The following is a 12926-nucleotide window of genomic DNA, read 5'->3' as shown; positions in this document are numbered from 1 at the left end:
TATTCCTAAAATATTGATAAAATCCGTTGGAAATTTCTTAAAATAAAACAATGTAAATGATGTTACCAAGAAGAAATAAAGATTTTAAAGCAAACCAAACCTTAATACGAAACTAAACCAGAGATTTTGGTCAACCAGACGCTTGATACTATGCATTCAAAACCATCAAGAGTTAGGTTGAACGAGACTACTTCTCGCACATGCTGACGACAAAATGGCGGAATTCGACTTGACCACTCGAATGGGACAATATTTAGACCGACATCTGGTCTTTCCATTGTTAGAATTTTTGTCAGTTAAGGAGGTAAGTTAATAAGATACTTATTGATACAATTTAAATGGTTTTATTCATGATAAGATCCTTCATTTTCATATGAAATCGTTTACCGGCTGGCGATAGATCTAAGTTACTGTAACGTTAGATGACGGGGAAGAACAGAGCCGGTACTCCAACAATTTTTTTATCATTTTATTTTTTTGTTAGAAGTATAGCACCACACTGGTAAATGTTTTAGCCTGGGCTGTCGTATCAAAGCCGGGCGCTCGTTTTTCAAACTTTGAAATGTCCCATCTCAAGACGACAAGAGATGGATATACTTTTCGACGGCGGAAGACCAAAATAGATTTGTAGGATAACATGGGAAATACACATTACTGTCGAGTGCTCTTGCCGGGAATTGAACCCGGGTCTCCAGCTTGGAAATCTATGGCTCTACCGACTGAACCAAAGAAGCTGAGTGACAGAGACCGTATTTGACACTATGTACAGGCCACACCGACCCACTCTTTTTACAGATTTTTATCATTGTCAAACATTATCCATTTCAAATGGTTAATTATATGTTTCAGAAGCATGTTGATGATGTTTTCGTGCAATCTTTGATAAATTTCATGAACTAAACGAAGCATTGTATAGGCTAACGCGCCAATTCAACGGTCATTCAAATGTGCCAATAATGCTTATGATGGCCTATAAGTGTCATAAAGACATAGACAACAAACGTCTTTATTTGATTTGAAATGATACACATGGTTGCATGAAAATGAGTAGAAGTTATGATAGACATTTTCTTAGAGAATGTCTATAATGATATATATATATAAAAAATTGATCAATAGAGATTGATCAGATATAGCAAATCCAGTATCTGACGTCTGTGGGTTTTTGTATGTTTTTCTTCACAACAAAGTCTCCACCCACTTCTGTCACATGATATTTATGGCATGCGATGTCATCAAAGCAGACGATATCTCTGTATGTGATTGGGGGTCTATTTCGGTAATTTTATGGATCTTAAAAAGGGGTTATTAATATAATTATGTAAATTGTGGTTTTATCAACATCCAAGTTATCATACCGATAATCATAAACGGACAAAATCATGACAGCAATGCTAGAGAGCACTGGCATCAAATTAAAACATGGTTTCTATATATGATCCGATGAAGACCTATGATGTCGCGCTTGACCCGGAAGTAATAGTATTTGATTGTCGAAAACTAATGACCGCCGAAAACAAAACACGTTGGGATATTTGCTAAATATGCTGGGCCTCTAGAAAGCAAAAATCTATAATTTTACAGTCCCACAGCAGGTTTGTGTTATTATTTTCTGGGTATATTTTATTTTATTTTATTTTTTCGTTTAGACATATCTACAGAAGATTTGTGGACATGAATGTCTGCATTGATACATCCGACACTCCATAAAAGCATTTATTCCCAACTTCAGCAAATGTGTATCTCTTGACATTTCTTTTACTTACCTCTTGATAAAACGTGATTCTGTTGTTTACACCGCCTTTATTGTGTAAAGACCCAAATTTAAGTAAGATAACAATTACCAGTGTACATAGATCTAGAGCTATAAATATTTCTATTTTTGCATTTTTTCTTCTGCCTTCATCTAGACATCGGAAGGCTGGAGTATCAAAGAAATATATGTCCAATAAAAAAATGTCTGACCAGTCGATTCTTATGTTATGGGAGTAGTCCCCTAGCACTGCTAAATCTGACTGTAACCCTGGTCAATACTAGTCGCAATATATCACTTGACTATAGAGAGAACTTCTTTTTAGTTTGATCGGTTTAGCGTCAGACTAATAATCCAGATATAGAGGTCCTGTTTTCAATCCCTAGTGGGCAAGTAAGTTATGTTTGTGACGTCGACTTGCCCAGCTGGGCAGGTTGAGATTTTAGTGACATGATGTCATTGGAACTTGTTTAGGTTGATATAGAGTTGATATCATGGTCATTAAGATAAAATTGCAACAAAATCTAGTCTATTAAGCTCTTTATAGATTTCCTGAGGAGTTGTATAGATCAATAGGGCTGCCACTTATTAGCTCATCTGGTCCGAAGGACCAAGGTGAGCTTATGGGGTACCGCAGTGTCCGACGTCCGGCGTCCGTCAACAATCGACTTCTTCTCCATAACCGCTGGTCGGATTTCAACAAAATTTGACTGGAAGCATCCTTATGGGCTACTAACTATAAATTGTACAAATGATGGGGCTGACCCCCCAGGGGCCTGAGGGGCGGGGTCAAAAGGGGTCAATTTGGCTATTTCCATATAAACGACTTCTTCTCTGAAACCAAGCATGGGATAGCACCCATTATGCAATGGTAGCATCCTTATAGGGTGGGGATTCAAAATTGTACAAATGATGGGGCCGACCCGCCGGGGGCCTGAGGGGCGGGGTCAAATGGGGTCAATTTGGCTATTTCCATATAAACGACTTCTTCTCTGAAACTAAGCATGAGATAGCACTCATAATGCAATTGTAGTATCGTTATAGGGTGGGGATTCAAAATTGTACAAATGATGGGGCTGACTCCCGGGGGGGCTGAGGGGCGGGGTCAAAAGGGGTCAATTTGGCTATTTCCATATAAACGACTTCTTCTCTGAAACCAAGCATGGGATAGCACCCATAATGCAATGATATCATCCTTATAGGATGGGGATTCAAAATTGTGCAAATGATAGGGCTGACCCCCCGGGGGCCTGAGGGGCGGGGTCAAAAGGGGTCAATTTGGCTATTTCCATATAAATGACTTCTTCTCTGCAACTAAGCATGGTATAGCACCCATAATGCAATGGTAGCATCCTTGTAGGCTGGGGATTCCAAATTGAGCAAATGATAGGGCTGACCCCGGGGGCCTGAGGGGTAGGGTCAAAAGTGGTCAATTTCCATATAAATGACTTTTCTCTGCAACTTAACATGGGATTGCGCTCATAATGCAATGGTTACATCCTTATAGGGTTTGGATTCAAAATTTTGCAAATGATGGGGCTGACCCCCCCGGGAGCCTGAAGGGTGGGGTAAAAAGGGGTCAATTTAGCTATTTCCATATAAACGACTTCTTCTCTGCAACTAAGAATGGAAGAGCACTTATAATGCAACGGTAGCATCCTTATAGGGTTGGGATTTGAAATTGTACAAATGATAGGGCTGACCCCCGGGGCCTTAAACGGCAATAGATGCGAGGTCAAAAAGGTCAATTAGGCTACTATTTTCATATAAATTACTTTGTCTCTGAACCTATGTATTGGATAGCATCATTGTATGGTATCAATAGCATCATTGTATGGTTGTGATTCAAAATTAAACTTTGGGAGTCAATTTTGCTTATTTTTCTAATTGTCAGATTCTTGTGATAATTACTAACAAAAAACCAGGTGAGCGATACAGGCCCTCTGGGCCTCTTGTTTTCTGAAACAGACTATAGTCATCTTGCTTTTAGTTTCATATTTTTCTGAAACTTACTATAACTAACTTACGTTTTGAAGTCAAGTAAGTATTGAAATTACATAATTATGAAGAAATGTATGCACCAGAAGTATCAAACATTGGTTAAATATGTCTGTTTTATGGAATTTTGGCATTTCATGCTAGCCTGTTTGTTTACCATGTGTACACAAAATAGCAGACAGTGCTTTCGATTGCTACTTTCATTTTGTGGCAGATAGCCCCATGGGAATTACCGACAAGAGCAGAGCACACAATAAAATGCTTAGAAATGATAACATTCCTGTTATTTAGGAAGCTTTATCATAGATATACAGTAAGTATTCATAAAACCTGTATAGACATCGCTAAAATGTTGTTGCCAGTAGTCTTCATCCATACACGTGTGTGGGGCATTCAAGTGATACGTTTTATTTTGAACATGGCATTCTCGCTGTGTCTATGAGTAAACACTTGTTGTCAAATGCAATCACTTTAGTGCTTTACAAGCTGATCGGATATCTGTTAAGCATCAGATTGATGTGAAACATTATTTTTTAGCGTCTGCAAAGACAAATCGTCACAATCTGGCACAAAAATTGTATGAAATTAGTTGATTTTTTTCAGCAAAAAACGTGGGGGCGCCCTTATTAGAGGAGGGGCTCTTAATAGGTAAAATTCGGTAAATATAATTGTTTGAAAAATTTTGGCAAGTCAAATTTCCAGTTGGGCAGGTAAGTTTTTGTGGTCACCTGTCGGACAGGACAAGTCCTTGAAAAGTTAATTATGTCAAGCCCTGGTAGTCCTAACGGCCCAAGATTTTACTGGTTAATCAATTTTAAACCAATTTTACAATATGATATAATAAATACAATTCTCTTTCAGCTGTATGATGAAAAAGAAATGCTGAAAGGAAAGCTGGATTTACTCAGCAACACCAACATGGTGGACTTTGCTATGGACGTCCATAAAAATTTGTACCCAGAACAGGATGTGCCATCAAGTAAGTACAGTATATTATATTCTATAGATAATCGTTACTAAATAATTCCATACAGAAGGGACCTGTTTCAAATTTCATATGTATAGGCTCCACATAGCCTGGTACGGTATGGCATTGGGATTGATCTGTCAACAAGATGGCCGACAGGCAGCCATCTTGGATCGCGATAGTTAAATTTTTGAATTAGATCTAAATTGTTTTCTGTTTTTGTTAAGATTTAAAAGACAAGAGGCAGAGTGTTGTTGCACAACTGAAAAGTCTTCAAGCAGAAACAGAAATGATAACAAAGATATTTGAAGATCCAGAAGTTGTACGTCAGATGCAAAGTTCTAGGTGAGCAATATTCTTATTAATGTAAAACTGTTATATGCATACACTAGTTTTTGATACAAATTGATTTCATATTGTCAGTTTATGAACAGATTTCTGCTTTTTAACACAACTTATATATAATTAATTTCATAGTAACTAGTTGTCATCACAGGAAAAATAACTACTTACGTATTCAGTCAAGTGGGTAAATTGACAATGTTTTTTCACTGGTAATTGATGAGATTGTTATTCAATTCCACACAACAGATATATAATGTGTTGTTTCATACACTAAGAATTAAAACAGCAGTGGTAACAATAACAAGTTTTGTTTATTATTTTAGCTGATTTAAAAAGTCTTATTTTTGTTTCAGAGATGGAAGACAGTTATTTGAATTTCTAAATAAGGATTATGGTGTAAGTAGTCATTATTATTTTTATATATTCAAAATTTTGATAGTGATATTGTGTCTTTTGACCAAAGACAAAACAAAGCATCAATTTCGAAGTGAGAATTTATGTTGTTCCTCAGAAAACAAAAATTTTTAAAGCCACTATCCATTTTTGGCAAGTTGGTTAACTGGTTAAACATGACTTAATTATCACGTTTGAATCTCTGACTGACTATATATATATATTGAGAATAACAACTGATGCATTCGCTTGCCAAAAATTGCAAGTACAATATTATTTAATTTGCCAAATCAAAAATCAACTTGCATTTGGCCAGTTAGTGAGTATTAATTTCGAACCCTGAGCCATAAAAAGAGTAAAGATGGTCGAAATAAACATTTATTTGTCATCCAGAATGTTTGTTTCAAACTTAAATTACTTTTCATATGTTACGAACTACATTGACAATTGGAATCTAATAGGGTACCGTATTTACTTTAATGGAAGAATGTTTATAATTACGAGTGGCGACTTAGGGAAAGAGGGAAGGTAAAATCCTGTCATCTGCCCATTATAGCCGACAGAGGCACAGAAAGATTTTATATAAAGGTACCCCTATATAAAATAACAATTATTTCCTTATGCTTTATATGTGGTAGTGTACATGTATTTGTTCAAAATTTCAGTTTGAAGCAAGGATGGTGGATACCCTTTATGAGTATGCCAAGTTTCAGTATGAGTGTGGAAACTATTCCGGAGCAGCAGAATACCTTTATTTTGTCAGAGTGCTCGTAAGTTTTTAATTTAATCAACCAATAGGCTTCCAATCAACATAAAAATTGACAACCAAATGAATTATTCTCGCAAGGATGATCTGGTTAAATTATTTTATTTTCATTTAATATGTATTAATAAGAAATACTGTACATGTACCTGCAAATTTTTAATAAAAGATCTATGCTATCAAAAACGTATACATGTAGTGATATTTCATTATTCATGGTTAGCCGGTTATGAAGCTGGTGATAAATAGTATTTGTGTTGTGAATTTTTTAAGGTTTGAATTCATTCTCAGCAATTTTTAATAGCAAATATAATTTTATTTCAAAAGGAAAACATCTGATAATTTCATCCTCAATATGCATACTGAAAAATCAACATTTACCCAGTTATCTGATAGTGAAGTGCCAGCCTTGTAGATAAATTTTTTAACTATCTGAGAAACATTTCTTTTTCTTCGCAGCTTCCCTCGACTGATAAGAATTTCCTTGATACACTCTGGGGAAAGTTGGCTTCAGAAATCCTTATGCAGAACTGGGAGACAGCTCTGGATGACTTGACTAAACTCAAGGACATCATAGATAATAATGTAAGCTACTAATAAACATACTTTCTTTGTCGGCCTGTATTATTGAGTATGCAATTCTTCGTCACCAAGTCATTATAAGGATTCAAGTTTATTGGAAAATTCAGTTTGAATTATGACAGAGAACAGGAATATTTTCTTGATCCTATTTTTCATTGAAATGTTTCAGACTTTTGGATCAGCATTACAGAACCTGCAGCAGAGGACATGGCTAATTCACTGGAGTCTCTTTGTGTTTTTCAACCACCCAAAAGGTCGCGACCTCATCATTGACATGTTTCTGTATCAACCTCTGTAAGTGCAGTGTTCTCTCCAGGCTTATTCCATGTAATGGTCCTGTTGCATGGAAGTTTTGAGCCGTTGCACAGAAATTTCATTCACAACGTACTTTTGGACTCTCATATCAGACCCACATTTTCTCTTAGTACTGAATGTAAACCTTTATCTACCTTCCCCTTGCTTTCTGAAACAGTGATGAGTACACTTATAAATAGGGCTGTCACAGGTACTAAATTTTATCCCCGGGTACCCGACTTTTAGTACCCGACCCGTACCCGGGTACTTGACACAGATCTACTGCTTTTGTAACAAATTGGGTTACGTTATGTTTGCTGTTTGGAAAGATTGGTTGATCGACGGAGATTCGATGAAATCATATGTGAGTTCAGTAAAGATAGCTTCAGTCGTTAATTGTCTACTTCATTTCTATTTGACATTCATAATTGCTAATGAGCTGCCGTAAAGTGTCAGTCTAACCAGCGTGTCTGTAGCATATACCAGTCCCAGAGGAAATGTTTTTGCACATGCGCAACAGGAAGTACTACATTCGGACGGTCTCTTGTGTTATCCGATATGACTATAGTGTGACCTATTTAATTTCACATGTCCGTCAAGTAGATTGTTCTCGCATCAAAAGACGGTCATGAGAAATAAAATGTATTGAAAAGATAAGGTGTCTTCCTTGGTGAATTAAAATAAAAACAAATGAGTTGGACTTTGTAATACTTTTAATATAAGTTCTCGACTTGTTTACGTACATCCAGACGAATTGACCTATTTTGACGGGTACCCGGGTACACATTTTTTGACCCGGTTACATCCCCAACCCGACCCGTAACCGGGTACTCGGGTACTCGTAACAGCCCTACTTATAAATTGATAAAATCTGCCTTTTTGACCGTGCCTTGCGAGTAGAACCATTTTTAAGAACATGTCAATTACTTGTGTTTTTTAGTGGTGCCTTGCCAGACCATGTACTGTTAAATTACATTGATAAGTTAACATCAAAAGGTGTAAACATTCCTTGCTCACTTGTTCCAAAGGGCTTATGTCATGGCGCCATCATCCGCCTGTTTAGCCATCCAAAGTTCTGCACCGATTAAAACCAAATTTGGCTAGAAACATCATACACATTAATATTAACAACTTGTAAAAAAAAATACCAAATACGCAAGATTTGACCTAGAAATGACAATCTTCTCGGTTTTAATATTTCTGAAATTTTCACAAGGGTGACTTATTATTGTGTAGTTTGCAAATACAAAAATGTAAAGGTGTAAAGTAACTGGCAGTGGGGGAGCCATTTGGAATGAAACTTTAAAAAAAAAATGAAATCCTCCATATGATTCTTTTACATTTTCTGATTCAGGAACCTAAAAGCTGCTATTTCACTTATTTTATCAATTTCAATTGTTTCGAACATTAGATGAAATTCCAGTGATGTAATCATGAACATGTTTGAAAATAGATAAAATTGTTTTTCTAATTACTTATAAATTCAGAGAAATTGGCCTAGAGACATGATATTTTGTCTGTGATTACTGTAGATAAAATTAGTTTATAGGTAATAACTGTAGTAATATGTTAATGGAAAAACCTTATACTTCCATCCAAGGATCTGCAAGTTGCGGACGAAAGAATGTTTTATATAGAAGCACTAGTATGGTATGGTAGGGGACTGATTTAATAGGTTATTTTTGCCAATGATAGGATGAATGCCTTATATTAAAATACATGATAATATTGCTTTTGTTACATCTAGGTATCTGAATGCCATACAGACAACCAGCCCTCACATACTCCGTTACCTCACCACAGCAGTGATCACCAATAAAGGTCGAAGGAGGGCTGTTCTCAAGGATCTGGTCAAGGTCATCCAACAGGTACTTACGCTGTTGTAGTGTTGTGAAATGCTAAATGTTGTAATTTTTTTGCACCTTGGGGGGACTGATTATGGCAAATACAGTATTTGAATTTTTGTATGGTGCAAGTTATTCCCCTTTATCTACTATTGCAACCTTTACAATTGAATCATATGTAATCATTCTTTTATAAATCCATATTGTGTTGTCCTCAGGAATCCTACACCTACCGCGACCCCATCACAGAGTTTGTGGAGTGTCTTTATGTCAATTTTGACTTTGACGGTGCCCAACAGAAGCTGAGGGATTGTGAAGAGGTAAAACATCAAACATAGATTGATTAGCTCTATTTTAAATGTCAGAGTAATTTTTAATACCATATTTTTGCACATATAGTGGACATTTTTTAGCCCATCATCATCATTCTGCTATTTCTCAGAATGTACTAAAGGGATCTTTCTTAAATTTCACATATATGTTCCCCTAGGGCCCTAGTTGTGCATATTGCTTTTTGGGACTGATCGGTCAACAAGATGGCCAACCGGCCGTCATCTTGGATTTTGGTTGTTGAAGTTTGTTACCGCTATTTCTTAGAAAGTACTGAAGAGATCTTTCTCAAATTTCACATTCAAAGTTCCCCTATGGCCCAAGTTGTGCATATTGCATTTTGGGACTGATCAGTCAACAAGATGGCCAACCGGCCGTCATCTTGGATTTTGGTAGTTGAAGTTTGTTACCGCTATTTCTCAGAAAGTACAAACCGAATTGTTCTCAAATTTTACTTGTAGGTTTTCCCAGGGAACTAGTTGCACATATTGCATTTTCGGACTGATCGGTCAACAAGATGTTCGCCAGACAGCTATTTTGGATTTTGATAATTAAAGTTTGTTACTTCTATTTCTCAGAGAGTTTTGAAGGGATCTGTCTCAGATTTCATATGTAGGTTTCCTTTCAGGACTGATTGGTAAATAAGGTGGCCGACTGGCTCCATCTTGGGTTTTGGTAGGTTAAGTTTGTTACCACTATTTCTCAGAGAGTACTGAAGGGATCTGTCTCAAATTCCATCCGTAGGTTCCCCTTTAACCCTAGCTAATTGTGCATAAAGCATTTTGGGACTAATTGGTGGACAAAATGACTGATAGGCTGCCATCTTGGATTTTGATAAAGTTTGAAAAGGCAAGATATAGTTTGTTATGCTCACATTGTAAATTTCTGTGAATCTTTGCTGATGTTATATGAGTTTACATATTGATGATTACAGGTTTTGGTTAATGACTTCTTCCTTGTGGCTTGTCTGGATGACTTCATTGAAAATGCTAGACTGCTGATATTTGAGACCTTCTGTCGGATACACGAGTGTATTAGTATCAAGTATGTATATCTGAATGGTAAAAGGGCTGAAAGTAATATAGTACAATCATACCAGATAAAAAGAAATCTTCATTTGAACATGAGTACCTAAGTTTAAAAGCAACTTCCAATTTATACCGGAACTGTCCACCAACGCTTATCTTGTCATAACACAAGGCTATGAGTTGGTAGATGGGTTGCCGTGATACAGGCCCTATTATCCACGTTTTATTTACATATCAAAGTTTGTGACTATGTCAAAGTCCTGCAAATTTGCAAGAATAAGTTTTAACCAAAATAAATACTTTGAGCAATGATAACATGTAATGTAATAAAATCTTTCTTTTATCATAGCATGCTGGCAGAAAAGTTAAACATGACCTCAGAAGATGCTGAAAGGTGGATTGTTAACTTGATCCGAAATGCCCGGTTGGATGCAAAGATCGACTCGAAGCTGGTAAGACATTGCATCTCCTTATAATATCGTAATTTTACAGGAAACATAACTCAACAGGCCTAGAATCAGGATATTGAGCCTGCAGTATACTAAGATGAAGGGCTACCATTTTTGTTCAAATGAATGACCTTGCCCCCATTCATTTGCTAATACCAATATATCACAGCGGGGAACCGGATTAGGGTAACTGCAGTTACCCATATCCAATATGGCGACGGTACAAAAATAAGAGAAAATTGTACTGTCTGTTCACAGAATAGATGGATATTTTTCTTGCATAACCGCCATAGATCGTGTCTTCTAACAATATTAGCAAAATTTGAAGCGCAAGTCATAAGCACAGAGATCCACAGACGTTGGAATCAAGCATGTAAAATTGCAAAATTTAGTTGACAGAGCATTCATCAAAAAGGGATTTTGAAGATTATATAGGTTAACTCTTATGTTTGACTATAATCCTTGATATGATTAACAAAAATTAATGTCATAAAAAAATGTCCCCTTGCAATGACATTTGAAGTCCAAATTTTGAGAATTCAATTTTATGTACAGGGCCATGTTGTGATGGGAACACAGGCTGTCTCACCGTACCAACAGGTTATAGAGAAAACTAAAGGTCTTGCCTTCAGGTCTCAAATGATGGCCATGAATATTGAGAAGAAACTTGGACTCCGTACAGATAGTGTAAGTAATATCAATAAATACTATATTTTTGCGCACAGGCTTTTTTCATACAGGATAACCCCATCTAACTTGAACCGCATTCTTCCAAAACCCTCCTTTCGTCGAACTGATCACATGTTCCCGACCGTGTCCCTATATATTTCACGTAACAAAACTCTGGTTAGCTCAAACAGCTATTCGTCGAATATTCTTATTCCTCGAATAGAAATATATATTGGCCCTTGAGAAATTTTTAGAAGCTAATTTTTTATGCAAGACATATATTTTCAATATAATATTGCTATTATAAACCACTTTCATAAAAATTCAAAATGCAGAAAATCACGGTACCGTAATTAAAATGGCCCAGTAAAGGAAATATAGGTTAATCCTTTAAATTGCTACTACTCATAGAGTTCTGCATGGATTGAACCACATTTGTCTGGAAATAGCCTCTGGGGAATATGAAAAGGTTGTTATAAATTTTGGCTGTGACCCCCCAGAGGCTGAAGATAGTAAATCACTACTAGTCATAGAGCTCTGCTTGGATTGTAACAAAATTTTGTTTCTGGTATCGCTATATCTTAGAAATTAGGATTAATGTTTTATTACTCCTTGTTGTTAAAAAAATGTTATATATTTGTATTTCAGATGCCACAGTGGGATAAATCTGCAGAGAGTTAATAGATACGCCACTTAGAGAATCAAAAAGACTTCCGCCAGGTCGCAGCATATTTACCTTACTGTGTAGGTCATCATCAGAGAGAATATTGTTCAGCGTGAACTGTGAGAACACTGAATTTGGACTTGAACTGTGAGAACAGTGAATTTGGACTTTAATAATGAAGTACTTTAAAAGATTATTAATAATAAATTATACCAATCGGAGTATTTTATTTGTTATTTTTTGTAGGTATTACTGTAAACCATCTTTCTTTGGCGACAACTAATTTTCACGATTTCTATTTCAAAACAAGTTTGCAAGGATTAACATTCACAGATTAAATCATTGAATGGAAATTCATATAAATATGAACGATGTAGATATTCATTCCCAAAGATAAACTTTTGCAAATTTACTTTGGTCGCGAAAATCATGAAAGAAAGTTAGTTTGCAGTACTTGAAAGTATATGTGATGGATTTTTATCATTGAAGTTTGTTACCACTACAGTATTTCTCAGAAAGTACTGAGGAGATCCGTCTTTTTGCATAGGTAGGTTTCCCTTGGGCCATAAGTTTGCATATTGCATTTTGATACTGATTGGTTAACAAGATGGCAAACATGCCACCTTCATGGATTGTGATAGTTGAAGTTTGTTACAACTTTTTCTCCAAAAAGTATTGAATGGATCTTTCTCGAATTCTGAGTTACTTCCCTTTACAAGCAAAATGTCAGCCGAATTGAATAAAGCAAAGGGCATGGCTGATGTTGTTATTTTGGATGCTGTCGCAACAATGTCTTATAACAGCGTGCAAGTATAGTAAAAGTTTGGACCTGAAAATGAAGAATGCA

General features: G+C 36.2%; 1 protein-coding gene across 1 annotated transcript; it reads left to right on the top strand.

Annotated features, from left to right (window-relative positions):
• The first annotated feature begins 147 nt into the window (after window positions 1-147).
• Window positions 148-12300, top strand: LOC138325345 (eukaryotic translation initiation factor 3 subunit E-like). The gene is made up of 13 exons (XM_069270936.1): window positions 148-304; window positions 4613-4730; window positions 4946-5063; window positions 5417-5459; window positions 6122-6226; window positions 6679-6804; window positions 6971-7095; window positions 8843-8963; window positions 9158-9259; window positions 10204-10313; window positions 10647-10749; window positions 11302-11433; window positions 12064-12300. Exons 1-13 carry the CDS (start codon window positions 215-217, stop codon window positions 12094-12096), a joined length of 1326 nt encoding a protein of 441 aa, XP_069127037.1. The 5' UTR covers window positions 148-214; the 3' UTR covers window positions 12097-12300.
• Window positions 12301-12926: the final 626 nt, after the last annotated feature.

This window comes from Argopecten irradians, chromosome 6 (genome assembly GCF_041381155.1).
Source record: "Argopecten irradians isolate NY chromosome 6, Ai_NY, whole genome shotgun sequence".
NCBI classification, from domain to species: domain Eukaryota; kingdom Metazoa; phylum Mollusca; class Bivalvia; order Pectinida; family Pectinidae; genus Argopecten; species Argopecten irradians.
Note: the sequence above shows the minus strand (reverse complement) of the source record. Positions and strands in the feature narration are given on the sequence as shown.

Coding starts and splice junctions, on each gene's coding strand:
- LOC138325345 (XM_069270936.1), top strand. CDS start 215: ATGGCGGAATTCGACTTGACCACTCGAATGGGACAATATTTAGACCGA. Junction 7,096..8,842: donor ATGTTTCTGTATCAACCTCT/GTAAGTGCAGTG, acceptor TGTTACATCTAG/GTATCTGAATGCCATACAGA. Junction 10,750..11,301: donor CAAAGATCGACTCGAAGCTG/GTAAGACATTGC, acceptor TTTTATGTACAG/GGCCATGTTGTGATGGGAAC.